Source organism: Balaenoptera acutorostrata, chromosome 14, assembly GCF_949987535.1.
Source record: "Balaenoptera acutorostrata chromosome 14, mBalAcu1.1, whole genome shotgun sequence".
Lineage (NCBI taxonomy): Eukaryota > Metazoa > Chordata > Mammalia > Artiodactyla > Balaenopteridae > Balaenoptera > Balaenoptera acutorostrata.
Genome location: NC_080077.1, coordinates 81160567 through 81187196, shown reverse-complemented (window position 1 = coordinate 81187196; position 26630 = coordinate 81160567). Strand labels below are relative to the sequence as shown.

The following is a 26630-nucleotide window of genomic DNA, read 5'->3' as shown; positions in this document are numbered from 1 at the left end:
GGCTCACGGGCCCAGCTGCTCCGCGGCATGTGGGATCTTCCCAGACCAGGGCTCGAACCCGTGTCCCCTGCCTTGGCAGGCAGATTCTCAACCACTGCGCCACCAGGGAAGCCCCCAAGCATCACTTTTAAATAACATCAGTCTCAAGTGTCTGTGTCTTGATTGTTTGCCAAGGTCGCTGTTGTCTTTCAAAATGTAGGATGCTGAGAAAATACGAGCTCATTTTCAGTATTATACCATGATCATCCCTCTTTAAGAGGAAGGTTTTCCAAGTAGTAGATCACAAAGGGGAAATGCTTCGTGTGATACCTGAGAAGCAATATTTTAGTTCTTTAATATTTAGTTCTTTTAATGTGCTATCTTCTTTTCGTGTCTTGAAATATGATGGATTTAAATTCTTCCTTTGTTACGTTGAGCTTAGAAGTTCACTTGCGGCTTATTCCGAGTGTCTGCTATGTGGCAAGTGTAATCTTTTGCTGAAAAATAATGTTCATTTTTACAGAAAAAAATTTTTTCCTGTATTTTTAGAATAATTATTTTTAATTATGTATATAGAAACACATCTTAAGCGCTCAGTAGCACTGCTATGAAAAAGCTTATCCCATTTAATTTTAAAATTACTTATTTTATTTTTTATATTTTAAATATATGTATTTTATTTTTTATTTTTTCCCTCTTTTCCCACTCAAATGTTCCTCCTACATGGGGCAAGATAAAGCACTTGTGCCCTTTGAAATCTCTGTTATCTGTCTCACGACCTGCAACCTTTTCCTTTAATTTACTAGTTGTCATATTATTACTCACTAAATACGAGGGTGTGGTTTTATCTGCTTACAGAACTTAGCTAAGTATTTTTAACACAAAAGCTCAAAAGTCACGGGAGTTTCCAGGCTCCAGCAGCTCTTTTAGCATGTCTCTATAAAGACTCGGGCAGAGGGTGGTAGTTTGGCTGCTCCCCTGGGGACCTCTAAACATCCAGATGCCCAGGGAGAGTCTGAGCCATTAGGAGTGGAGGGGCTTGGCCATCTGCAGGTTCCAGTAGTCTGCAGGTGAGTGGCTCATAAACAAACCCTTCGTGTGCCTCTAATGATCTTAAAGTATGTTGAGGAGTTCTCTTTTGATTTAAAAAAAATTTCAATTGAAGTATAGTTGATTTACAATATCATGTAAGTTTCAGGTGTACAGCACAGTGATTCAGTTATGTGTACACACACACACACACATACATACACACACACATACTTTTTCTCATTCTTTTCCCTTATTACATAATATTGAGTTTAGTTCCTGTGCTGTATAGTAGGTCATTGTTGGTTATCTAGTCTGTACATAGTACTGTGTATATGTTAATTCCACCCTCCCAATTTATCCCTCCCCCACCCCCTTTCCCCTTTGGTAACCATAAGTTTGTTTTCTGTGTCTGTGATCTCTTTCTGTTTTGGAAGTAAGTTCATTTGTATCTTTTTTTTTTTTTTTAAACTTTTGGGTTTATTTATTTATTTTATTTATGGCTGTGTTGGGTCTTCGTTTCTGCGCGAGGGCTTTCTCCAGTTGTGGCGAGCGGGGACCACTCTTCATCGCGGTGCGCGGGCCTCTCACTATCGCGGCCTCTCCCGTTGCGGGGCACAGGCTCCAGACGCGCAGGCTCAGTAATTGTGGCTCACGGGCCTAGTTGCTCCGCGGCATGTGGGCTCTTCCCAGACCAGGGCTCGAACCCGTGTCCCCTGCATTGGCAGGCAGACTCTCAACCACTGCGCCACCAGGGAAGCCCCATTTGTATCTTTTTATTTCTTTTAGATTCTACATATAAGCAATATCATATGATATTTGTCTTTCTCTGTCTGACTTACTTCACTTAGTACTATAATCTTTAGGTCCATCCATGTTGCTGCAAATGGCATTATTTCCTTCTTTTTTTATGGCTGAGTAATATTCCGTTGTATATATGGACCACATCTTCTTTTTCCATTCATCTGTTGATGGACACTTAGGTTGCTTCCATGTTCTGGCTATTGTAAATAGTGCTGCAATGAATACTGGGGTGCATGTGTCTTTTTGAATTATGGTTTTCTCAGGGTATATGCCCAGGAGTGGGATTGCTGGGTCATATGCTAACTCTATTTTTAGTTTTTTAAGGAACCTCCATACTGTTCTCCATAGTGGCTGCACCAATTTACATTCCCACCAACAGTGCAAGAGGGTTCCCTTTTCTCCACACTCTCTCCAGCATTTATTATTTGTAGACTTTTTGATGATGGCCATTCTGACTTGTGTGAGGTGATAGCTCATTGTAGCTTTGATTTTGAGAAATATATGTAAATGTATTGTCCTGATGTTCATGTATCCATGAGTTAGAAGATTTAAACTGAAGCCTGGGGGAAGTCCATGGTACTAGAATATTGGAATCAGAAGTTCTGATTGAAAATCTAATATGGCTGTTGAATGATGCACTGGAAAATTTTAATTCACCTGGGCATCCCGTAGTACACCATTCTTAATCTCGTCTGTCAAAGATACAAAAATTATTATATGTTTTTCCAGTAATTATTTCCAGTTCTCAAACTTATGTTCACTTTCTTGCCTGTTTAGTCAACATTTCATTCGTGTTTCTAAGTTTAAATATGCAAAAATGTGTGATAATTACAGAGGCCCTGCTGTACAAGCCACCAAGGCGGCTGCTGGTACCAAGAAATATGATCTTAGTAAATGGAAATATGCAGAACTACGTGATACCATCAATACTTCTTGTGGTAAGTGTATGGGGAGGATGAAAAGTGGGAAGGCTCTATCGCTGTCAGGTAATATAAACTAAATACCTAGATTGGGATGGGAATTTTTTTCATATAAATTAGTTTAAGTCATTCTCTTTGTTACTCTCGCCTTGAAATGAAGACCTAGTTTATTCACAAAGCTAAAAGAAAGACATACTTATTAAGCTGAATTCATTTTGCCCATCTCTTGCATAGGCCAGAGAGGAAAAGCATAGAGGAATTATGGTTTGGGCTATATTAATGACTGACCCTCCCAACGTTATTCATAATAGTTAAATACCTATATATCAGACTCTTTTGGTCTATGAAATGGCAATGGAGTCCTTTCCTTTTAAAGCTATTTTTCTTCCAACAGAACAGAGTAAAAGGCTGTGTCCAGAGAATCCCACACAGTTGTGTTCACGTATAAATCACAGTGTTTGAATTCAGGACACCGTAACTGGGACTTCAAGTGTCATAATCGTACAGGAGGCCTCACTGTGTTCTTTCCCTCTTCACTGAGTTTATCTGCATAATTACACATGTAAAAAATGTGGTGCATGTAAATCTAGCTTGTGTTTGAACACAGTGACTTCTTATTCTATTGTCGTGGTCTTTGACCTTGGACACGTGACTTAACCTTCCTTTTTCAAGTTCTTCATCTATAAAAGACCTATTTAGTCCAGGGTTCTTGCGTGGAGGAAAGACTGAAGGTAGTAATAACGTTTAAGAAAATGCTCTGTAAGTGTAAAAGATAGTATTACAATGAAGTGCTCATCTTTATCAATAATTAGTTTACTTTTGATTTTGTACTGTTAATTTAAAAATGAAATCTTCATTTAAAAATATATATGTTAAAAAGAAACGAAATTGAGTTCTTTGAGGTGGATGGACCTAGAGTCTGTCATACAGAGTGAAGTAAGTCAGAAAGAGAAAAACAAATACCGTATGCTAACACATATATGTGGAATCTAAAAAAAAAAAAAAAAAAAAAAAAAGGTTCTGACGAACCTAGGGGCAGGACATAGGGGCAGGACAAGAATAAAGATGCAGATGTAGAGAATGAACTTGAGGACACGGAGAGGGGGAAGGGTAAGCTGGGGCGAAGTGAGAGAGTGGCATGGACATATATACACTACCAAATGTAAAATAGATAGCTAGTGGGAAGCAGCCGCATAGCACAGGGAGATCAGCTCGGTGTTTTGTGACCACCTAGAGGGGTGGGATGGGGGGGTGGGAGGGAGACGCAAGAGGGAGGGGATATGGGGATATATGTATACATATAGCTGATTCACTTTGTTATACAGCAGAAATTAACACAACATTGTAAAGCAGTTATACTCCAATAAAGATGTTAAAAAAATATATGTTTATGCCACAGGATAATTATGCTAGACAACTAAATTAGGATGTTAATTGCCTTTTTTTGTTTGTTTGTTTACTCTCTCTGTGTAATTGATAGATATTGAGCTCCTGGCAGCTTGCAGAGAAGAATTTCATAGGAGACTAAAAGTGTATCATGCTTGGAAATCCAAGAACAAGAAGAGAAATACTGAAACAGAGCAACGTGCTCCAAAGTCTGTTACTGATTATGGTAAAAACAAATCTGTACTTTTGAGTGTTCCAAAGTATATGTATATAAAAAGTATATGTATATAATTACATGTAACTATACATAAGGTATTTGAGTAAAATTGTCCAATATAAATTTTCTCTTACTTTAGAACTATGGGTCCACTGAATCTAACACAACCATGATGGCTTATCTTTCAAAGTATTATTTCTGTTAGATACATCTTTAAAGTCATATTTGTTTAAAAGTATTGAATTTACTTGTTAAGATAAATTCTAGAGGTAAGAATAATCTTGTCTATACTGAGGAAGTTGTATGATAATGCTGTAAATACGTATTCTTTCCACATACACATATATACACATATATACACATATGTAAAGCTTATGTGTGGAAATGTAAAGATTACTATGAAAAAATATTTACTGCAAATATTATAAAACTGTGAAAATATAAGTGAGAAACAATACCTTGGTTTAGACCAGAGTTTTACCTAGGCCAGAATTTGCTTTTTTGACTGAGATTCTAAAAATGAATTTTGTTACTTTGTTATGCAAAAGACAAAGCTGTATCCCTGAAACTGGAAAATAGAGCAGAATAGACATAACCTAGTAAAAGCAAGTACTAGCTTTAACATTAATTAAGAATACCTGTGATATGAGTTGTAATTTCAGTCTTAAAAGCAATCATTGGAATTTCATTTATTCAACTTGCTACTGGCACAATTTGTTAGGTTAATTCTGGCTAATGTCAAGGTGACAGCATATTTAATATCTTTTTTTAGAACGAGGTATATTCCCGACAGTTGGTGGTAAAGCTTAGCCACGCGTGGCCCCAGCTGACTTAGAAAAGGAGCTCACGGTTATATTTTGCCTCCCCTACCACCTTCCTAGCAAATAAAACAGTGTTTGGTGAAAGTCAATTAAATGGTGAAATTTTAGTGTTTCTAAGATGTTGCAAAGATTAGATTGAGGAAGGGAAGTGTTATTAGTAGTAATGACTGTGTCCTCAGTCAGAATATAACTCTCTTGCAAAAGCAGTGAGCTTGCCTGCAGCTAAGAAATGGCAGGAGGAGGGCCCTCTCAACACTGATCTTCTGTGACCACCACTGTCTTCTCCAGTTTAAAAATTTGTCTCTGGGAAATGAAGATGACAGGATGATTCCATTACCTGTTCACTGTCTGCACCAAGTTTCTACCACAGTTGCTTTGTTTTGTAAAAATGGCAAAAGGCTATTCTTTTTAGCTATAATCTTTAGCTGTAATGTTCTAATCATGACCTTGAACTGATTGGGTTTCATTATGTTCTATTTCAGAATTTATACATCTCCGTGATTGCACTTCTTAAAACAAAAAGAGGACTTCCCTGGTGGTGCAGTGGTTGAGACTCCGTCTGCCAATGCAGGGGACACGGGTTTGATCCCTGGTCCAGGAAGATCCCACGTGCCGCGGAGCAACTAAGCCCGTGCACCACAACTACTGAGCCTGTGCTCTAGAGCCCGCGAGCCACAGCTACTGAAGCCCGTGCGCCACAACTACTGAAGCCCGCACGCCTAGAGCCCGTGCTCCGCAAGAAGAGAAGCCACCGCAATGAGAAGCCCGCACACAGCAACAAAGACCCAATGCAGCCAAAAATAAATAAATAATTTTTTTTAAAAAAAAGAAATAAATGTAATATTTGGCACACACATTTTTTTTTAAATTAATTAATTTATTTTTGGCTGCGTCAGGTCTTAGTTGTGACATGTGGGGTCTTTCGTTGCAGTGCGTGGGCTCTCCATTGTGGTGCGCAGGCTTCTCTCTAGTTGTGCGCGGGCTCCAGAGCACGTGGGCTCTGTAGTTGTAGCACGCGGGCTTGGGCTTAGTTGCCCCACGGCATGTGGGATCTTAGTTCCTTCACCAGAGGTTGAACCCGTGTCCCCTGCATTGGAAGGTGGATTCTTAACCACTGGACCACCAGGGAAGTCCCCGGTAGACACATTTTTAATGAATATATAAATATTTCATGCATTATTGTAGCAAACCAAACTTTGGTACCTTGCTCATCCAACTTTGCCCCAAAAGGAGCAAATAACAGGCGGCTTACCTTACTGGTTCCTATACTGTTTCCATTCCTAAAGTACTTTTTGGAAGAACAACAGAGTAGATGAAGAAAGTTTCTCAAGGGTCCCCATCCAGGTGGATGAACAAAATTAGGAATTGTGTAGGAGCACGCTTCCACATATAGGTCGCCTTCAGAGAATTTGAATGTGGGTCATTTTCAGCATAAAATGTAACTTCTGCCCTGAAAAGTACTTTTTTTATTTTTCTCTCTATTTTTCTGTCGTGTAGAATTCACTCTGACACAGGAGTGCAGTAAAAGGAAAGGCGAAGGGCACCAAGATGCTTAACGGCTCACCTGAGAAAATTCTGTACTTTAGGTGGTTTCCTAGTGGTGCAGCTGCTTGACCTTTAAAAGGAACTGCTCTGTAGTTTAAAATTTAGAAGGATTAGAATTCATTAATTTGAGAAAATAAAATGACAGCTTATGATTAACAAAAATATAACTTGGTATTATTGCCTTTAAGAGTAAGCCATTGACAAAGTATGGTAAATTCTTAAGAGTTAGGAGTCGGGAGGCTTAGGTCCCTTTCCTGTGTGCTGTACTGGGTGAGCACACCGTCATTACATTTACCCCGGAAAGGGGCTCTCAGAAATAATTTTTGGGGGCAGTGGCAAATTACCCAGTAAAGATTTACATTTACTTGCTTAAAACAATGACTTTGGAGAGTAGTTTTATTTCATAGTTCCTAAATAAAAATGTTGTGAGTTTAAGATTTAAGACAATGTGAAGAAATTAAAACATGCTGAGTATATGGAAGTGTGGCAATGCTTCTTCTCTATATAAAAAGCTTTTTTTAATGAACTTATGAGTTATTCTCTTTTTTTTTCCCTACAAAAATTCTAGTAGTGCTTTAAAGGTACTTTCATCTTGATTATTAAGTCACTGTTTTGGATTTTTGTTTGGATATTACTGTGTTTGAAAATTAAAATTTGGGTCCTCTTTGTATGTCCATCAAGCAGGATGTCCTAAGAACATAATCAAAATAGCTTTAAAAAAAACTGGAAAGCAGCATCTGCTTGTAGGTAGTTCTGGGAGTATTTGGCTGTGGATAGGGTATCTTTTTGTTAGTCACCACCTCCATTGATGGGAAGACATGATAAATTAGAAGAATGCTCATTTAACAGTTTTGGCATTTTTATCTTTTCTTCAACATAAAATATTTGTTCACAGATTTTGCGCCATTTTTGAACAATTCACGTAAGTCAATGGGTGGTAACTCATGAGCTAACTGGAAGATGGGTTAAAAATACTTTATAAAGTACTAACTTCTTCTAAACATTGTTTTGCTACAATTTTAAGGTGAATTGTAGTACATTAATGTTGGTTTATCTGTACTAAGATACCTCATTTGAGATGGTACTTTCATTTGGATCACTCCAAAATATACATGCAGAACAAAATTTAATTAATCTGTTATTTCATCAAATTACTTCCTTTTTTTAAAAAACTAGCATTTTAAACTGAGTATACCCAGTTCTTATTGTAGCAAAACTCTATCTTAATAAGCAGCTGATCTTTTAGAGTAAAGACTAACTTTAGGTGCTGGTTTCAAATACTGTGATGGTATAAGCATTTCTGTCTGAAGAGATTTGAGTTTTGTATGATAATGTACACAAGCTTAATAGAATACCTCTTAATAGGAAGAGGAGATTATTCTGTTACTTTTACAGCTTCCTATGATGCACAGTTTTTGATCATCTAAAAGCTCTGAGTCATCTTAGTGTACAGTGAATTTCTTCTAGAATCAGTTGAGCAGTAATGATTTGAATATAAGGCCATATTTATTTGCCAGCTGGTTGGACATGATTTTTTTTAGTGCTTCCAGTAATTTACAGACTTAAAAATTTGAAACTTATTCACACTGTTGAAGATAACAATTGGATGTGAAAGAAATAGTTTAGAAGATTAGTTTCAAGCTTTTAACGTCTGTATCTTTGTACTTTTCCAGATGAATATTCATTTCCAGGCTCCCCAAATACAATTTCATTTCTCACATTAGTAGAAGAAGCCATCCAAGACTTTCCATTGGGTTTCTAAATTTTACCCAATATATTAGGTTACAGGGGATTGTTATTTTGAAAGAAAAAAAGTAGGTTATGCTAATGGGTGGCCATCAGTATCATAGTAAGTTTCTGTCAACAGGACACTGAGTTCTAATTCACTGCTTAAGATGGAGGGAAGGGTTTTTTTCCTTAATCCTTTTATAAAATGTCTTAGTTTTGAGTTAGTGTATTTTCTGCAAAGTAGGTAGTTTTTAAAACTCGAAATGGAAACACTGACCTGTAAGTTGTTTTGAGGGAACAGGAACGAGAGAATAAATAAGCTCATCTCTGGTAACATGCTAAAGGTGATACGGCTTTTTAAAGTCACTAACAAAACTGGGTCTCTTTCTTTCTTTCATAGGCATATACAGCTTTGCTAACTGCTTTTTGTTTTCTCTTGTTTGCACAAAAATAAATTGAGCTGCTATAAAGCTTTTTGCTACTGGTGCAAAAAGTAGAATAAGAGTAATTTCATCCTTTCAGTACTTGGAAAGTCTTACAAAAGCCATGTGACTGTCCTTGACTCGTACATATTATATAATTTTTCATTGACATGCTTAGCTTTTCAGTGAGATTCTTGATTGAGTTGCAGTAAATGATTGGTCCACCTTTAAAGTTGTGAGTATAGAGCATATTAAACAGATTTACCAGAATTATGCTCCTGAAGATGTAAAGTCATTGCCTCAGAGAACTGTATATTTTCAGAAAAAAAAAAAGCAAAACTCAACCATTTAGTAATGGAAATTGAGCAAGGGAAAAGAGATGATATGAGCTCAATGCCCAGTGTTAGCAGAAAAGCAAGGATTTCTCTTTCCTATTGGCAAAGGAAACTAAATATTATACACGTTCCACTTATTGCAGTGGATTTTATTCCAAGAGAAGTCTGGTTTCAGAGGAAGTAAATCTGAGTGCAAGTTCATGCTTACTGTTACAGTTTTGTTGTTGTTGTCACGAAGTTGCCTAAATCTTATTAGTAAAATATCTGTGTTATCTTGGCCATTTTAAATCCCAGAATCAGTTGGCAAAGGAGAAAACTTTTATGTCTTTCACTTTTTTGAGAACCTGTGATTAAATCGACAAATATCTAGAATCCCTCAGATTTGTGAAATTACTGTTTATTTGTTTCATCATAAATAGTCCTACAAAAGTTATTCTGCAGCCTTCATTTGAACTCTTTGGAGGAAAAAATATAAATCTAGTAAATCATACTAGTTTGCTTTCCTGCTGAGTGAGTGAGTTTTGTGTGCAGATGCAGTCATTTGTGGGAATCTGCTAGGGGCTTTTTGTTGTTATTGCTGCTGCGGCTGAGGGTGTGTGTGTGTGTGTGTGTGTGTGTGTGCGTGTGCGTGTGCGTGTGTGTGTGTGTGTGTGTTTACGATGCCCAGGAACATCTTCAGGGGAAGAAACTTCTAAGAAATCACCCTTTGAATTGTATTCATCTGTAGGCAGTTCACATTGACATTTTGTTTTAGATTCACTGTTAGGAACCCCTCTTTTTGCTTCTGTAAAAATCCGTGGTGCACTTTAGGATTAAAGGCTGCTTTCCATATCCCTTGGGCTGCCGGCGTGACTCTGCTTGTTCTCTGTGACAGCTCAGCAGAACCCGGCAGCTCAGCTCCCCGCCAGGCAGCAGGGGATCGAGATGAACCGACAACAGCGCTTCTTCCGCATCCCGTTCATCCGCCCTGCGGACCAGTACAAGGACCCGCAGAATAAGAAAAAAGGCTGGTGGTATGCCCACTTTGATGGACCGTGGATTGCCCGGCAGCTGGAGCTTCATCCGGACAAGCCACCCATCCTCCTCGTGGCCGGTGTGTACGGTTCACCTGAAAAAAAATGTATAAAGCAGAAAAGGCTTGTGTACCCTCTGGATGAAATGGTGTGACGTACAGTGTAATAATTCATTAAATTTCAGGGTTGAGGCGTGGAGTTTTGCAGTTAAGTCACATCAGTTGAGGATAACTTCTTTACAATAGGGAATTGCTTGGATTAATTTTGTCCTTGTAGAGCACATAGAAACTTGTCTGTGTCCTAGGAACCTTTTCATTGGTGTCTGATTATATCATGTGCTTTGTAATGGTTATTTAAGGAAATGTAGCATTTTTATGAACCCTGGTAACTTGTTTGGTCAACTGCATCGTTAATACCTTTTGAAATGGAACTTGGTGGAGGACACATTTGTTTCTGGTGAATTTATGAAGCAGATTTCAATCTTAGAGGAAGGAACTGGTTTTAAAAGTCCTCACATCTATGAGAATTGGTAGACATTTCAGGAATAAAGTTTACAGTAAATGGTTCTGAAAGGAGGTATAGTAATTCTCTGACGTCTCATCTGTGCAGGTAAGGATGACATGGAGATGTGTGAGCTGAATCTTGAAGAGACAGGCCTGACTCGAAAGTGCGGTGCTGAGATTTTGCCAAGACGGTTCGAAGAAATTTGGGAACGCTGTGGAGGCATCCAGTATCTTCAGAAAGCAATTGAGAGCAGACAGGCCAGGCCCACCTATGCCACGGCCATGCTGCAGAATCTGTTAAAGTAGAAATTGCACTAGCCTTGCAGCTGGGAGCCCTTGCCATGGCACTAGGTAGGGAGTGTGTCCCAGAGATTTAACCATTCCATGATCAAGTTAGAATTACTTATGCAAAGTGAACAGATTTTATTAATCATGGTTTTTTGTTAATTTAAGGTTAATTATGGTAGTGAATTTGGGACCTAAAAATTATTTTCCTGTATCCAGCTGTAACTGTTAGACCTCTCATTATTGTAATACTTGTTACACTTGGACAGACTCTTGACATTTCTCCTTCTTTGCCAACAGACTACCTTAAATCCATCGTAGTTGTTCTTTAGGAAAAGAAGTTTTTAAAAAATGCAGAATTCTTGCTTTTTAAGGATGGCATAGTACCGTATAACTGGAATAAAGAAAACTTAGCTTTAATTTTCATACAAAAAATTAAGGCACTTAAAATGATCAAGGCACTGATATTTTGATCTGAAAGCTGTGTACTTTCTTTACTAACTTTTTCCGAAACTCATGGAAATTTCCATCAAAGGTGGAAATTTTTATTTTTTCCCCCCTCTTTTGCAGTGTCTTAGTTTGAGTAAAGCAATTTACCTGAAGTTCTAGAATTCTGGAGAGAGCCTTGATGTATTTGATGCAATCTGTGATAAAGAAGGTACATAGTATCCTGCACAGATGTGTTTTGCTTTTCTATCACATAGTGTTGCTGTAAGAATATGTTCTTATATTCCATGGACAAATAAAGGAAATTCAGATCATTTAAATGCTTGAAAGTTCTGAGATAACTTTGTTTCATTTAGAAAAGGAAATAGGTTTTAGGTGGCAGTTTGGCTTAACTGGACTGAATTCAAATATTCTTTCAATTTCATCTCAGTTGTGATTTTGTGTCAGAATCTTGTCCAAGTTGTTTCATGTGATTTAAACTAGTATTCTGCTTCAAAACACCTTTGTTTTTTAAAAAAATTCCTATTGTCTTTTTTGGCCTTCGAGATTTTGGTAATTGTAGAGCTCTTTTATAAGCCTTGTAATTCAAAAACCCTGCACTGAGGAATTGCTTGTTTCATATAACTGATAATTAAAAAAAAGGTTTTGTGTGCTGTTTAGTTTTGATCAAATGTCAGCAGTTTCAAGCCTAATATTTATGACTGTCATATTAGGAATTTGGAAACAAACATACATCAAGGAGTTATGTTGACATAATCCTAAGGAGTCTTGTTTGTATTTTAGAATAAAATTAGAAAATAAAATTACTCTCTGTACTTTTTTTCCCCTGATGTTTAAAGACCCTAACCTTTGAAATGAATTTCCAGTGATTTTTTTTTTTTTTTTTCCCCTAGAAAGAGTACCTCAGTTAGGAAAGTATTTCCCAGCTGATTGGATTAGTGCTTGTGAGCTGGGCACTGTTTTCAGAATTGCTTCTCTCATTATATGTTTTAGTATAGAGATATTTATTTATTATGATACTGTGCAAACGATCGTCTTCTGTTAGAGAAAGTAAATGGTCCTGTCTGTACTGTTGAGAATGTGAATGTGATTATCTTTTTAAGGCTGTATTACTGCATAGACTCACGCACCCTTGGGTCATTTGGTCCCTGTGATTTGGTGACAGACGGTCTGGTTACTGAAAATAAATGTCCTGTTCTCCCTCTTCTTATCACTCGCCTTTAACTGGTGTTTTTATTTGTACAGGATAGTGAATGATAAGCTTTTTTCTTAACTGGTAACAAGTAGAGTCCTGGAAGAAAATTTAGTAACCAAATAGATTTTTAATGACTTGTGCCCTTAGCGCTGTTTCCAGAAACAGTTTTACGTGTGTCCTAGATACATGCAGGCACTTGGTGGAAAACTAATCACACAGGTTAAATTATCGTAATGAGAGAACTTAAAGTTTTGAAGAATTTGTGAGAAATATATCACAGCAAGGCATTGTTACAGGTCTTTAATTTTTTACTTTAATAGCTGATAAAATTATAGTCAGTCTTAAGCCATTTTGTTGCTAATTATGTCACACAGCTGTCCTAGAATGTATTTATTTTAAGTAGTCTCCTGAGTTAATTGTGACTCCAGGAGACTTGCCCTAATTCAGACAGACTTACAGTCACCTACATATAACAGCTCTGCACACACAGAAGCCCCTTTGCTGGAGAAGCTTAGGACCTCCATCATCCTTTAAGGGAAATAGCAGAGAGAGTGTTGTGAAAAATGTAGATGCAGCTTCTTTACAACGTTCACAATCAAACCCAGAAACACTAGGTGAAAACGGTATGAATCAAACGTCAGTTTATATTTTAATCAGTCATTTTAATTGAGATGTAAAATTAGAAGTTCAAGCGAGCATTCTGTACATTAAGAACTAATTCTTCTCAACGCTTGTCTCCCTCAATACCAGTTCCTTCCTTAGTGTATGCTTTGCAAAGGTAGATGTACATAAAATATTAAAACTGAGAAAACAGAATGTTTTCACATTCAATTATGATGTAATTCCTCATCGCATTAACACATCTGAGATACGTATTGTGAGCTATGGGTAGGCGCTGAGAGAAAATTTCTCCAATACGTACATATATTAAGAGAACAGTGAGTTTTCTTAGTTGTAAGGTTGAGTAGGTGGCATCTTCTCAAAGGGTTATATGAGGAAGAAGTAAAATAGTGCACTTAGGAGCACAAGCCCACACAAAAGACATTCTGTTGTAACTCACATTCTGCTTCCCTACAGTGACCTTTTATAGGTCATTCTTTCCAGTAACATAGTGAACCCTTTTGTTCTGCAAACAACAAAACAAAAGATCATATCAGATCACAAAAGAAAAGATCATCTTAAAAGTGGAATGCAGGTGGTATTTGTGGAAACTTAGAGAGTAGAAACTCACAGGCACGAGGAATAATGAGGATTTTGTAGTTTTATTCATTGGATTTTTAAAAAGATATTTTCATTCACAGGTTATTCCAGTGGTTCTCAGGGGATCCAAACAGGTAGATCTTTGGTTTCTTCACCTGAACTACCCTAAGAGTACCTGAATCAGTAGAATAAATATTATTGAATGAATCAGTGAATTGCTTCAGTGTTAGTGGTAGACCTAACTCCTTCTACAGAAGAGGTAAACAGAGATCCAGAGAGCTCAAGTAATTTAATTCTAGACCGTGAAAGAGATAGAAATGCCTTTGCTCTACTCATGTGGAGCACAGAGTCAAAACAAGCAGACTTCTTTGAGTAGCCCCTGGGGGTTGATGAAGGGTTGCTCACCTGTCACTCTCCATCTTCAGAAGATGTGATGGCCTTTGTCTATTTAGCGTTACCAGCAGTAACAATTATTGAGCATTTTTATTTCTTCCAGAATATAAACTAATAAGGGAGGGGAGGACAGAGGACATCTAAAAATTAGAATAAGGACAGATAAGGGGGAAGGTTGTAACAATAAGGAAAGAGAAGAGTGGATGGAAGAGAAAGAAAAGGGGTGCACCCCTGAAGACGCTACACCCCAGGCTGAAAACAGTGCGGCGTTTTAGGTGACCAAGCACTCCTAGATCTTTGCTAAGTTGTAGAATGAATTGTATGTAACATAAGAGCAAAGCCCATGGACCTATTAAACTTGGACCAAGATAGGCCTGGTGTATAAATTCTTAGCACACAGATATGACACTGCCACGCTGGAGAAGGCCAGGAGGCATTCTGTGCACAGGCCCTGTGGAGGGATGAAGTGGTGATACTTTATGAGGTCGAGCCTACCCGTGCCGGGACCAGATCTTTGAGTACAGTGAAGTTCACGTCAAATCAATGTATTCTTCCTTCCCCATGACTAACCTAATACATGAAGTAAGTTTGGTTGTCATATACTTTTCAAAAAGTTTTTCAAGAGATAATCAGGAAAAAATGCACACCGAAAAGAAAATCTTTAATCCTAATTTATACCTGTGCAGACTCTTAACCTTCAGACCCCAAATAGGTTTATTAATTGGCCATTTTCTTTTCACTTTTGAAAATTCATCTAATTGCATCTGTTACTTAATTTTTCCTCATTCCCTAAAAATGTGTATCTGATACTTGCCTAAAATACTGATGTACTAGAAATACAAATTATAAATGCTTCTATGTAGAACTTGCTTCTTGTGCTTTTAATACAGTTACAGGGTATTATAAACAAAAAAGTTGTAAATGTTACACTTGTTGTCTCCTGTTTCCAATGGAATAAATTGGAGAAGCTGGAATCCTGAAGTTCGTCCAGTCACCAGACCTGGAAACCCTGTGCCAGGTGGCGGAGGAACAGGCAAGGAACCTGGGTGATTGAAGCATCCTTGAGCTTTGACCCCAAACTCCTACAGGTTTTCCATCCAGGGAAAAATCAGGAGCCACTTTGCCTAGATGAGAGAAAATCCAAATCGTGGCTTCCTTTCCTCAGGCCCTTACCAGTTTGTGAGGTGACATAGGATGTAAAAACTGGGGACCCAAAGAAGAGTCCTTGTCCCTAGGACTTCAAACACAGCTGGTGTATATAGGCTACTTCGTGTGGAACTTACCATGATCCAGATGGGTCTTCTGGGTGCAGGCAGATGCAGGCCATCTTAACCTCAACAGCTTTTCTCTGGTTGGTTGGAAAAGACCAATCCAAAAAGTGGGTGGTCCAAAGAGTGAGAGACACTTGCTTCCAAAGGGGACCTTCCCCACAGAAGATGAAGTGTTTGCATCCTTCTCTCTCCTCATCAAAAGCTGCATTCTCTGCAGCAGTTAGAGCGCAACTGAAATGTAGGTGACGGAGGGCGCATTCTGGGGAGATGATAGCATTCGATTTTCATTTTCTCTCAATGGAATTTTTTCTCATATGCTTCTGGCTGGCCTGTCACGCCTCTAACAAGAGTGTTTTCCTCTGGGGAGTCCCAAGGATACGGAAGTGAGCAGGTGCACCTCTTGCCACCCTTCTTTGCTTTGTGGCACTTTATCACCATACACAAAGCCCTTGTCCCATATCATAGCTCCTCACTCTGGGGACAATTGGGATGGGAATAGGGATGAAAGCTGTGCATTTGGGAGGCCAACATAAGTGATTTTTTCGTTTAGAATCATTTATCATAATCTATAAAGCAAATGCAGGGGATATCTAGTAAACACACGCACATTATAAATCTATATAGATATAGTGCTTATCATATTTTATTGAAATTAAGGTATATTTGATAGTCTAGCATTTGAAAGAGAGATGGAGGAATTTGTTTTTCATTAAATAGCACAGTAAAAACTGGCTGAACTGGAATACCTTGATGCCAGTCTATCTATGTACACACCACAGTGAGTGTCAAGGAGTATTCAATGAAGCTATCAAACTGGAAGAAGACATAGTTCATCCGTGGTGGGAAACAGGAACTGGTTATGTCACAAAGTACAACCTCACTTTTTCCCCCCTAATATAGTATCTTTCTTTAAAATAGCTTTATGCAGTAACAAGAAAGAGTAAGATTTTCCATGGTATGTATATCCCAGTTCTTTTCTTTAAAGGAACAACTTAGAAATTATTGGCAACAAAATTATCCACCATGTAAGCAGGAATTTCGTATAAAACTAGTGGGCCTAAGAACTGAAGGGGCATGTGAGTTACAGATGCTGAAGTGTGGTGCATCTGTAAGCTCACCACAATTTACATAGTATATGCATTCATCCTGCACCTCCTTGCATACATAATCATCTTTTATGTACATTCTAACATATGAAGAGCTTTATTTCCCAGTATATCCCACCCCCCTGCCCCCAAATAATAAGTTGCACTTGTTGTAAATGACCTGTGAACAATATTTTAAGGGCAGCTGGACACAGAGCTAGTTTGCTATCACCTTGATTATCACTGAGGAATAGCCAAAATACATTTTACTGGTGGTGTTTTTGGTTTTGATAATAAGCTGCTTTTTTTTCAGAATTTATTGGTCTTCAAGTACATGACTCTTCTGTATTTGAAATGTGATGTGTCCTGGTTCTCAGTGTTGACTACATGCCTGGATATCGATGACCAGTGGATATGCCTGCCTATGTTTTCAGAATTTTGACACAGTGGATATAATTTTCCTTGAGAAAGCAAGCCATCTCTCTTGCGATAGATTAAATGATAATTTGTACATTTTCAGTTTTTAATTTCCTTCCAAATCTTGATGGTTAAATTCTTCATATCCTACAGTTAGTAATTCAGAATTTCTTTTCCTGGTTACCTGGACGAGAAATAGTTTTAAGAGATTAAAAAATGTCACCCAAGGTCAAACCAATGGTTCATTCCAATATTACCTCTGCTGGTAGATGAGATAATATGCTTGCCATTTAGGATATATTCTTTGAAAGGTGGGAAAGATTCCTAACTTTACAACCTACTAAGAATTCTTAAACCTACTATTCTTCTTAAATCTTCTCAGACTGAATCAATCTCTTGAAGCAGGGATGGCAAATAATTTGTGAATCAAAGTCAACATGTTCCCTTCCAACCATAGCAGACATCTAAGCTGCTTCCTCATGTGAAATGCGGTTCCTAATTCTACCTGGTACTTCCAGATTCAGTTGGCGTGTACTTCATCCTGGGCATTTTATTAATATCAGATCCCGTGTCCTAATGTCGTTTTATGGCCCAAGTCTGAACCTTTTCTGTCTCAATTTTCTTTGTTTCAGGAAGTCAAAATGGCACACGTTATACCTTGTGTGCACTTGGACACGTGAACTTATGATTAGCGTTTGGTGTGATGGCCTCAGTATCCTTCTGGAGTGTATGTTGACCGTAATGACTAGTTTCAATTGCAAACTTTGCCATGTTTGTTTCCATCTAGCACTATATATAGAGAGAGACCTCAGGTAGAGTGGACACTGGCTGATTATCACTCTTTTTTACCATCAAAGACTAGCTATAATTTTTGAAACTAGGTAATTTTAGGCTAAAAATTGTCGAAGGTATTTTTCCAAAAGTTATTTAAAAAGCTCTATGTAGGCTATATTTAACCTGCTTATTAGATAAGTTATTTCCCTTTGTAAAATAAAATTTAGTCAAAAAAGTTGATTGAATGGATGAGTATTTTGAAAGAGACATCTAGGACACTGGAAGGAACATTTATCTGAGGATGAACTTTTAGGAATTTTTGAGGTTACTCATTGTTCACAAATCATGTTTCTTCGTATTGTTGCTTTAGCTGATTATTTGAAATAAAAACACTTTATAAGAATATATACATATATACATACATAATATACATATACATGTATATATATAATATATATACATGTACATAGATAATTACATATACATATATATATATATATATATATATTATATATATATAATTACTCAGTTCCAGGAATATAAATCATTATGAGAAATTCAGTGTTGTTGAAATGCATTTGATAAATTGCATGTATATTTTTAAAGAAAAGGTTAGGAATATTATAAAATACTTGGATTTTTTCCGTTATTTTATTGTTTTGTCTACACATTTCAGTTAGTGCCAGCCCCTGTCTCTATACATTTTGTACCAGGAAATGCCTTTTTCCCTCTTAAAATACTAAATAAAAAAGCTTGGCAAATAAAGGAAAACTGCTTTTTCTTTTTCTTTTTTTTTTTTTTAAACTGCTTTTTCTTATCTCTATTTAAGAGTCAGGCCCAGAAATGTTTTTAATTTCCTTCAAAATTTATATTCAGTAATTAAAAAATATATATTTATATATTATATATATATATATTTTATATATATATATATATATATATATATATATATATATATATATATATATATATATATATATATATAAACCAACATATAAAAATAGGATTTTACCTTGTTATTTTGCTGATTTTGGAACTTTTTAACACTAGTTTCATACACTTGGTTTTTAGATTGATCTGGTGACCTGCAAAAGAAAGCAAAAACAAGATATCCTGTTTCCTGGGCTTATCAACATTAAGAGCAACTACGGCTTTCTACTATTTTAGTTCTAAAATTATTATGACAAATGAAAATAGCATATTTTTGCAGGTGACTTCCATTAGAGTTGGAGGAGATATGCTTTGTGCACCAGCCCACCCCTGCCCCGAGTTTTGCCTTCCCGTTGGCTTACTGTTTCATAGGCAGTGGTCTCAGGAGGATTGAACAAAGTTCACGGGAAAGATGAGTGATAACTTTATCTTGCAAGAAGTAGAGTTATTTTTAAAGTCAAATTCTGAGTTATGGTTGCTGAAAAATAACTCTGTAATAATATTTTGTTCATACAGTTAAAAAAAACTTTTTAAAAAGTTTACTTTAAAATTCGATGTATATAATTCCAGACTTTTCTATATACATATAATTTCTGACGATACTGTATAAACATTTTGCACCTTGCTTTTTCACTCTTTACATTATAAAATGGGTGTAATATTTGTGAGATATTTTATGATATATGTTCCCTTATCAGTAAACTCAGCAAACTCTTTTCTTTCTCTCAACATTCTGTCCATTATAATATCAAGGAAAGGGGGAAGGAGGGTATCATTGTAGGAAGGAGGGAAACCCCGTCCGGTCCTAGTGCTTGATAGGAAGAAGGCAGAAGAGTGAGAAGAGACATGTGGTTTGAAGAGGCTGAGTAACAAGTTCCTTGTTCTTCCTACCACCAGCTAAGGTAGCATTTTGGGTTCCTACTTGCCCTGGTTGGGCAAATTGGAGTCTCTAAGAATACCAGGGGTCGGGACTTCCCTGGTGGCGCAGTGGTTAAGAATCTGCCTGCCAATGCAGGGGACATGGTTCAATTCCTGGTTCGGGAAGATCCCACATGCCGCGGAGCAACTAAGCCCGTGAGCCACAACTACTGAGCCCGTGCTCCACGACAAGAGAAGCCACCGCAATGAGAAGCCCGCGCTCTGCAACGGAGAGTAGCCCCTGCACGCTGCAACTAGAGAAAGCCCGCGCACCAACGAAGACCCAATGCAGCCAAAAAAAAAAGAAAAAAACCAAAAAAAAAACCTGGAGTCAGGACTAAGAGATCACAGGTGAGGGGACAATGGAAATAGAAACTTTTCAAAGGATCTTGTAAGACAAAGAGAGCCAACCCCCGCTCTGCCATACATCCAGATACCACCTTGGAGAAGAGAGGGGAATGGGAGAGGACCTTTGAGCCTAAATATCCCAAGGGAATTGAGTTGCCTAAAGTGATTGCTTGAACTATTGATCAGTTGGAGTTCTTAAAAACTGGATTGGATTATATTAAACTCCAACCTCTCCCTCTCTTATTTCCCCTCCCCCACTATCCAGTGGAGAAAGGGCTCAAAAGAGGAAATAGGAATAGATTCTCGAGGCAAAAAAAAATGGACCTCCCGCTACCCTGCCCCATCTGAGGTGTAGCATGTGAGCAAACTTGTGATCTTGCTGTAGTTAAAACAAGTACTTCCATATTACTAAAACCTCCTTATAAATGTCACTTTTTATCATCATTTACTTAATCTGGCCCCTATATTTGAAATGATTTTCATTATTATAAATAGCGTCACAGAGAACACATTAGCCCTATTAAGTTAAAGGACAAAGTGAAAAATTTTAGTTCTGAAGAGGAAAAATTGTGAATAATTTACTCTGTTAGATGTAGATTTGCATTTTCTGTGTATTTATAATGGTAATTGTGATTAATAAAAGTCAAACTTGACTGTTCTAGGAAGATGGCGGAAGAGTAAGACGCGGAGATCACCTTCCTTCCCACAGATACAGTAGAAATACATCTACACGTGGAACTGCTCCTACAGAACACCCACTGAACGCTGGCAGAAAACGTCCGACCTCCAAAAAGGCAAGAAACTCCCCACGTACCTGGGTGGGGCAAAAGAAAAAAGAAATAACAGAGACAAAAGAATAGGGACGGCACCTGCACCAGTGGGAGGGAGCTGTGAAGGAGGAAAGGTTTCCACACACTAGGAGCCCCTTCGCAGGCAGAGACTGCGGGTGGCGGAGGGGGGAAGCTTCGGAGCCACGGAGGAGAGTGCGGCCACAGAGGTGCGGAGGGCAAAGCGGAGAGATTCCCGCACAGAGGCTCGGCGCCGAGCAGCACTCACCAGCCCGAGAGGCTTGTCTGCTCACCCGCCGGGGCGGGCGGGGCTGGGAGCTGAGGCTCGGGCTTCGGTCGGATCGCAGGGAGAGGACTGGGGCTGGCAGCGTGAACACAGCCTGAAGGGGCTAGTGCACCACAGCTAGCCGGGAGGGAGTCCAGGAAAAAGTCTGCAGCTGCCGAAGAGGCAAGAGACTTTTTCCTTACCTCTTTGTTTCGCGGCGGGCAAGGATAGGGGATTCAGAGCGCCGCCTAAACGAACTCCACAGAAGGGCGCAAGCCACGGCGATCAGCGCGGACCCCAGAGACGGGCGTGAGACGCTGGGGCTGCTGCTGCCGCCTCCAAAAAGCCTGTGTGTGAGCACAGGTCACTCTCCACACCGCCCCTCCCAGTAGCCTGTGCAGCTCGCCACGGCCAGGGTCCCGGGATCTGGGGACAACATCCCCGGGAGAACGCACGGCACGCCTCAGGCTGGTGCAACGTCACGCCGGCCTCTGACGCTGCAGGCTCGCCCCGCCTCCTCTGTACCCCTCCCTCCCCGCGGCCTGGGTGAGCCAGAGCCCCCGAAGCAGCTGCTCCTTTAACCCCGTCCTGTCTGGGCGGGGAACAGACGCCCTCAGGCGACCTACACGCAGAGGCGGGTCCAAATCCAAAGCTGAACCCCGGGAGCTGTGCGAACAGAGAAGAGAAGGGGAAATCTCTCCCAGCAGCCTCGGGAGCAGCGGATTAAAGCTCCACAAACAACTTGATGTACCTGCATCTGTTGAATACCTGAATAGACAACGAATCATCCCAAATTCAGGAGGTGGACTTTGGGAGCAGGAGATATTAATTTTTCCCCTTTTCCTTTTTTTTGTGAGTGTATATGTATATGCTTCTGGGTGAGATTTTGTCTGTATAGCTTTGCTTTACAATAGCTTTATTTTACTTCACTATATTATAGCCTCTTTCTTTCTTTCTTTCTATTTTTTCTCCCTTTTACTCTGAGCCGTGTGGACGAAAGGCTCTTGGTGCTCCAGCCAGGCATCAGGGCCGTGCCTCTGAGGTGGGAGAGCCAACTTCAGAACACTGGTCCACAAGAGACCTCCCAGCTCCACGTAATACCAAACGGCAAAAATCTCCCAGAGATCTCCATCTCAACATCAAGACCCAGCTTCACCCAACGACCAGCAAGCTACAGTGCTGGACACCCTATGCCAAACAACTAGCTAGACAGGAACACAACCCCATCCATTAGCAGAGAGGCAGCCTAAAATCATAATAAGGCCACAGACACCCCAAAATACACCACCAGATGTGGACGTGCCCACCAGAAAGACAAGATCCAGCCTCATCCACCACAACTCAGGCACTAGTTCCCTCTACCAGGAAGCCTACACAACCCACTGAACCAACCTTAGCCACTGGGGACAGATACCAAAAACAACGGGAACTACGAACCTGCAGCCTGTGAAAAGGAGACCCCAAACACAGTAAGATAGGCAAAATGAGACGACAGAAAAACACACAGCAGATGAAGGAGCAGGCTCAAAACACACTGGACTTAACAAATGAAGAGGAAATAGGTAGTCTACCTGAAAAAGAATTCAGAATAATGATAGTAAGGATGATCCAAAATCTTGGAAATAGAATAGACAAAATGCAAGAAACATTTAACAAGGATGTAGAAGAACTAAAGAGCAACCAAGCAATGAGGAAGAACACAATAAATGAAATTAAAAATACTCTAGATGGGATCAATAGTAGAATAACTGAGGCAGAAGAAAGGATAAGTGACCTGGAAGATAAAATGGTGGAAATAACTACTACAGAGCAGGATAAAGAAAAAAGAATGAAAAGAACTGAGGACAGTCTCAGGGACCTCTGGGAGAACATTAAACGCTCCAACATTCTAATTATAGGGGTACCAGAAGAAGAAGAGAAAAAGAAAGGGACTGAGAAAATATTTGAAGAGATTATAGTTGAAAACTTCCGTAATATGGGAAAGGAAATAGTTAATCAAGTCCTGGAAGCACAGAGAGTCCCATACAGGATAAACCCAAGGAGGAACACGCCAAGACACATATTAATCAAACTGTCAAAAATTAAATATAAGGAAAACATATTAAAGGCAGCAAGGGAAAATAAAACAAATAACACATAAGGGAATCCCCATAAGGTTAACATCTGATCTTTCAGCAGAAACTCTGCAAGCCAGAAGGGAGTGGCAGGATATACTTAAAGTCATGAAGGAAAAAACCTACAACCAAGATTACTCTACCCAGCAAGGATCTCATTCAGATTTGATGGAGAAATTAAAACCTTTACAGACAAGCAAAAGCTGAGAGAGTTCAGCACCACCAAACCAGCTTTACAATAAATGCTAAAGGAACTTCTCTAGGCAAGAAACACAAGAGAAGGAAAACACCTACAATAACAAACCCAATACATTTAAGAAAATGGGAATAGGAACATACATATCGATAATTACCTTGAATGTAAATGGATTAAATGCTCCCACCAAAAGACACAGGCTGGCTGAATGGATACAAAAACAAGACCCATATATATGCTGTCTACAAGAGACCCACTTCAGACCTAGAGACACATACAGACTGAAAGTGAGGGGATGGAAAAAGATATCCCATGCAAATGGAAATCAAAAGAAAGCTGGAGTAGCAATTCTCATATCAGACAAAATAGACTTTAAAATAAAGACTATTACAAGAGACAAAGAAGGACACTATATAATGATCAAGGGATTGATCCAAGAGGAAGGTATAACAATTGTAAATATTTATGCACCCAACATAGGAGCACCTCAATACATAAGGCAAATACTAACAGCCATAAAAGGGGAAATTGACAGCAACACAATCATAGTAGGGGACTTTAACACCCCACTTTCACCAATGGACAGATCATCCAAAATGAAAATAAATAAGGAAACACAAGCTTTAAATGATACATTAAACAATATGGACTTAATTGATATTTATCGGACATTCCACCCAAAAACAACAGAATACACATTTTTCTCAAGTGCTCATGGAACATTCTCCAGGATAGATCATATCTTGGGTCACAAATCAAGCCTTGTTAAATTTAAGAAAATTGAAATCGTATCAAGTATCTTTTCCGACCACAACGCTATGAGACTAGATATCAATTACAGGAAAAGATCTGTAAAAAATACAAACACATGGAGGCTACACAATACATTACTTAATAACGAAGTGATTACTGAAGAAATCAAAGGGGAAATCAAAAAATACCTAGAAACAAATGACAACGGAGACACGACGACCCAAAACCTATGGGACACAGCAAAAGCAGTGCTAAGAGGGAAGTTTATAGCAATACAAGCCTACCTCAAGAAACAGGAAACATCTCGAATAAACAACCTAACCTTGCACCTAAAGCAATTAGAGAAAGAAGAACAAAAAAACCCCAAAGCCAGCAGAAGGAAAGAAATTATAAAGATCAGGTCAGAAATAAATGAAAAAGAAATGAAGGAAACAATAGCAAAAATCAATGAAACTAAAAGCTGGTTCTTTGAGAAGATAAACAAAATTGATAAACCATTAGCCAGACTCATCAAGAAAAAAAGGGAGAAGACCCAGATCAATAGAATTAGAAATGAAAAAGGAGAAGTAACCACTGACACTGCAGAAATACAAAAGATCATGAGAGATTACTACAAGCAACTCTATGCCAATAGAATGGACAACCTGGAAGAAATGGACAGATTCTTAGAAATGCACAAACTGCCGAGACTGAACCAGGAAGAAATAGAAAATATGAACAGACCAATCACAAGCACTGAAATTGAAACTGTGATTAAAAACCTTCCAACAAACAAAAGCCCAGGACCAGATGGCTTCACAGGTGAATTCTATCAAACATTTAGAGAAGAGCTAACACTTATCCTTCTCAAACTCTTCCAAAATATTGCAGAGGGAGGAACACTCCCAAACTCATTCTACGAGGCCACCATCACCCTGATACCAAAACCAGACAAAGATGTCACAAAGAAAGAAAACTACAGGCCAATATCACTGATGAACATAGATGCAAAAATCCTCAACAAAATACTAGCAAACAGAATCCAACAGCACATTAAAAGGATCATCCACCATGATCAAGTGGGGTTTATCCCAGGAATGCAAGGATTCTTCAATATACGCAAATCAATCAATGTGATACACCATATTAACAAATTGAAGGAGAAAAACCATATGATCATCTCAATAGATGCAGAGAAAGCTTTCGACAAAATTCAACACCCATTTATGATAAAAGCCCTGCAGAAAGTAGGCATAGAGGGAACTTTCCTCAACATAATAAAGGCCATATACGACAAACCCACAGCCAACATTGTCCTCAATGGTGAAAAACTGAAACCATTTCCACTAAGATCAGGAACAAGACAAGGTTGCCCACTCTCACCACTATTATTCAACATAGTTCTGGAAGTCCTAGCCACAGCAATCAGAGAAGACAAAGAAATAAAAGGAATCCAAATCGGAAAAGAAGAAGTAAAGCTGTCACTATTTGCAGATGACATGATACTATACATAGAGAATCCTAAAGATGCTACCAGAAAACTCCTAGAGCTAATCAATGAATTTGGTAAAGTAGCAGGATACAAAATTAATGCACAGAAATCTCTGGCATTTCTATACACTAATGACGAAAAATCTGAAAGTGAAATTAAGAAAACACTCCCATTTACCATTGCAACAAAAAGAATAAAATATCTAGGAATAAACCTACCTAAGGAGACAAAAGACCTGTATGCAGAAAATTATAAGACACTGATGAAAGAAATTAAAGATGATACAAATAGATGGAGAGATATACCATGTTCCTGGATTGGAAGAATCAACATTGTGAAAATGACTCTACTTCCCAAAGCAATCTACAGATTCAATGCAATCCCTATCAAACTACCACTGGCATTTTTCACAGAACTAGAACAAAAAATTTCACAATTTGTATGGAAACACAAAAGACCCCGATTAGCCAAAGCCATCTTGAGAACGAAAAATGGAGCTGGGGGAATCAGGCTCCCTGACTTCAGACTATATTACAAAGCTTCAGTAGTCAAGACAGTTTGGTACTGGCACAAAAACAGAAATATAGATCAATGGAACAGGATAGAAAGCCCAGAGATAAACCCACACACATATGGTCAACTTATCTTTGATAAAGGAGGCAAGCATATACAGTGGAGAAAAGACAGCCTCTTCAATAAGTGGTGCTGGGAAAATTGGACAGGAACATGTAAAAGTATGAAATTAGAACACTCCCTGACACCATGCTCAAAAATAAACTCAAAATGGAGTAAAGACCTAAGTGTAAGGGCAGACACTATCAAACTCTTAGAGGAAAACATAGGCAGAACACTCTATGACATACATCACAGCAAGATTCTTTTTGACCCAGCTCCCAGAGAAATGGAAATAAGAACACAAATAAACAAATGGGACCTAATGAAACTTAAAAGCTTTTGCACAGCAAAGGAAACCATAAACAAGACCAAAAGACAACCCTCAGAATGGGAGAAAATATTTGCAAATGAAGCAACTGACAAAGGATTAATCTCCAAGATTTACAAGCAGCTCATGCAGCTC

The 26630-nt window shown here is 38.6% G+C and overlaps 2 protein-coding genes across 8 annotated transcripts in view; one reads left to right on the top strand and one right to left on the bottom strand.

The window, feature by feature from the left end:
* MYO6 (myosin VI) overlaps positions 1 to 12644 on the top strand; it is a 139759-nt gene extending 127115 nt beyond the window's left edge. For 3 of the 6 annotated variants that reach the window (XM_057527752.1, XM_057527751.1, XM_057527748.1), the window contains 5 exons: positions 2647 to 2750; positions 4213 to 4344; positions 7597 to 7623; positions 10061 to 10279; positions 10809 to 12644. In XM_057527752.1, coding sequence (XP_057383735.1) covers positions 2647 to 2750; positions 4213 to 4344; positions 7597 to 7623; positions 10061 to 10279; positions 10809 to 11008 — 682 coding nt within the window. In that variant the 3' untranslated portion in view covers positions 11009 to 12644. The remainder of the gene's footprint in view (positions 1 to 2646; positions 2751 to 4212; positions 4345 to 7596; positions 7624 to 10060; positions 10280 to 10808) is intronic. The other 3 variants (XM_057527753.1, XM_057527750.1, XM_057527749.1) reach the window with 1 other exon arrangement.
* A 4457-nt stretch (positions 12645 to 17101) lies between these two features.
* Positions 17102 to 26630, bottom strand: part of IMPG1 (interphotoreceptor matrix proteoglycan 1) — a 135946-nt gene continuing 126417 nt past the window's right edge. For both annotated transcript variants that reach the window (XM_057528056.1, XM_057528057.1), the window contains 2 exons: positions 18782 to 18854; positions 17102 to 17179 (listed from right to left, as the gene is read on the bottom strand). In XM_057528056.1, coding sequence (XP_057384039.1) covers positions 17102 to 17179; positions 18782 to 18854 — 151 coding nt within the window. The remainder of the gene's footprint in view (positions 17180 to 18781; positions 18855 to 26630) is intronic.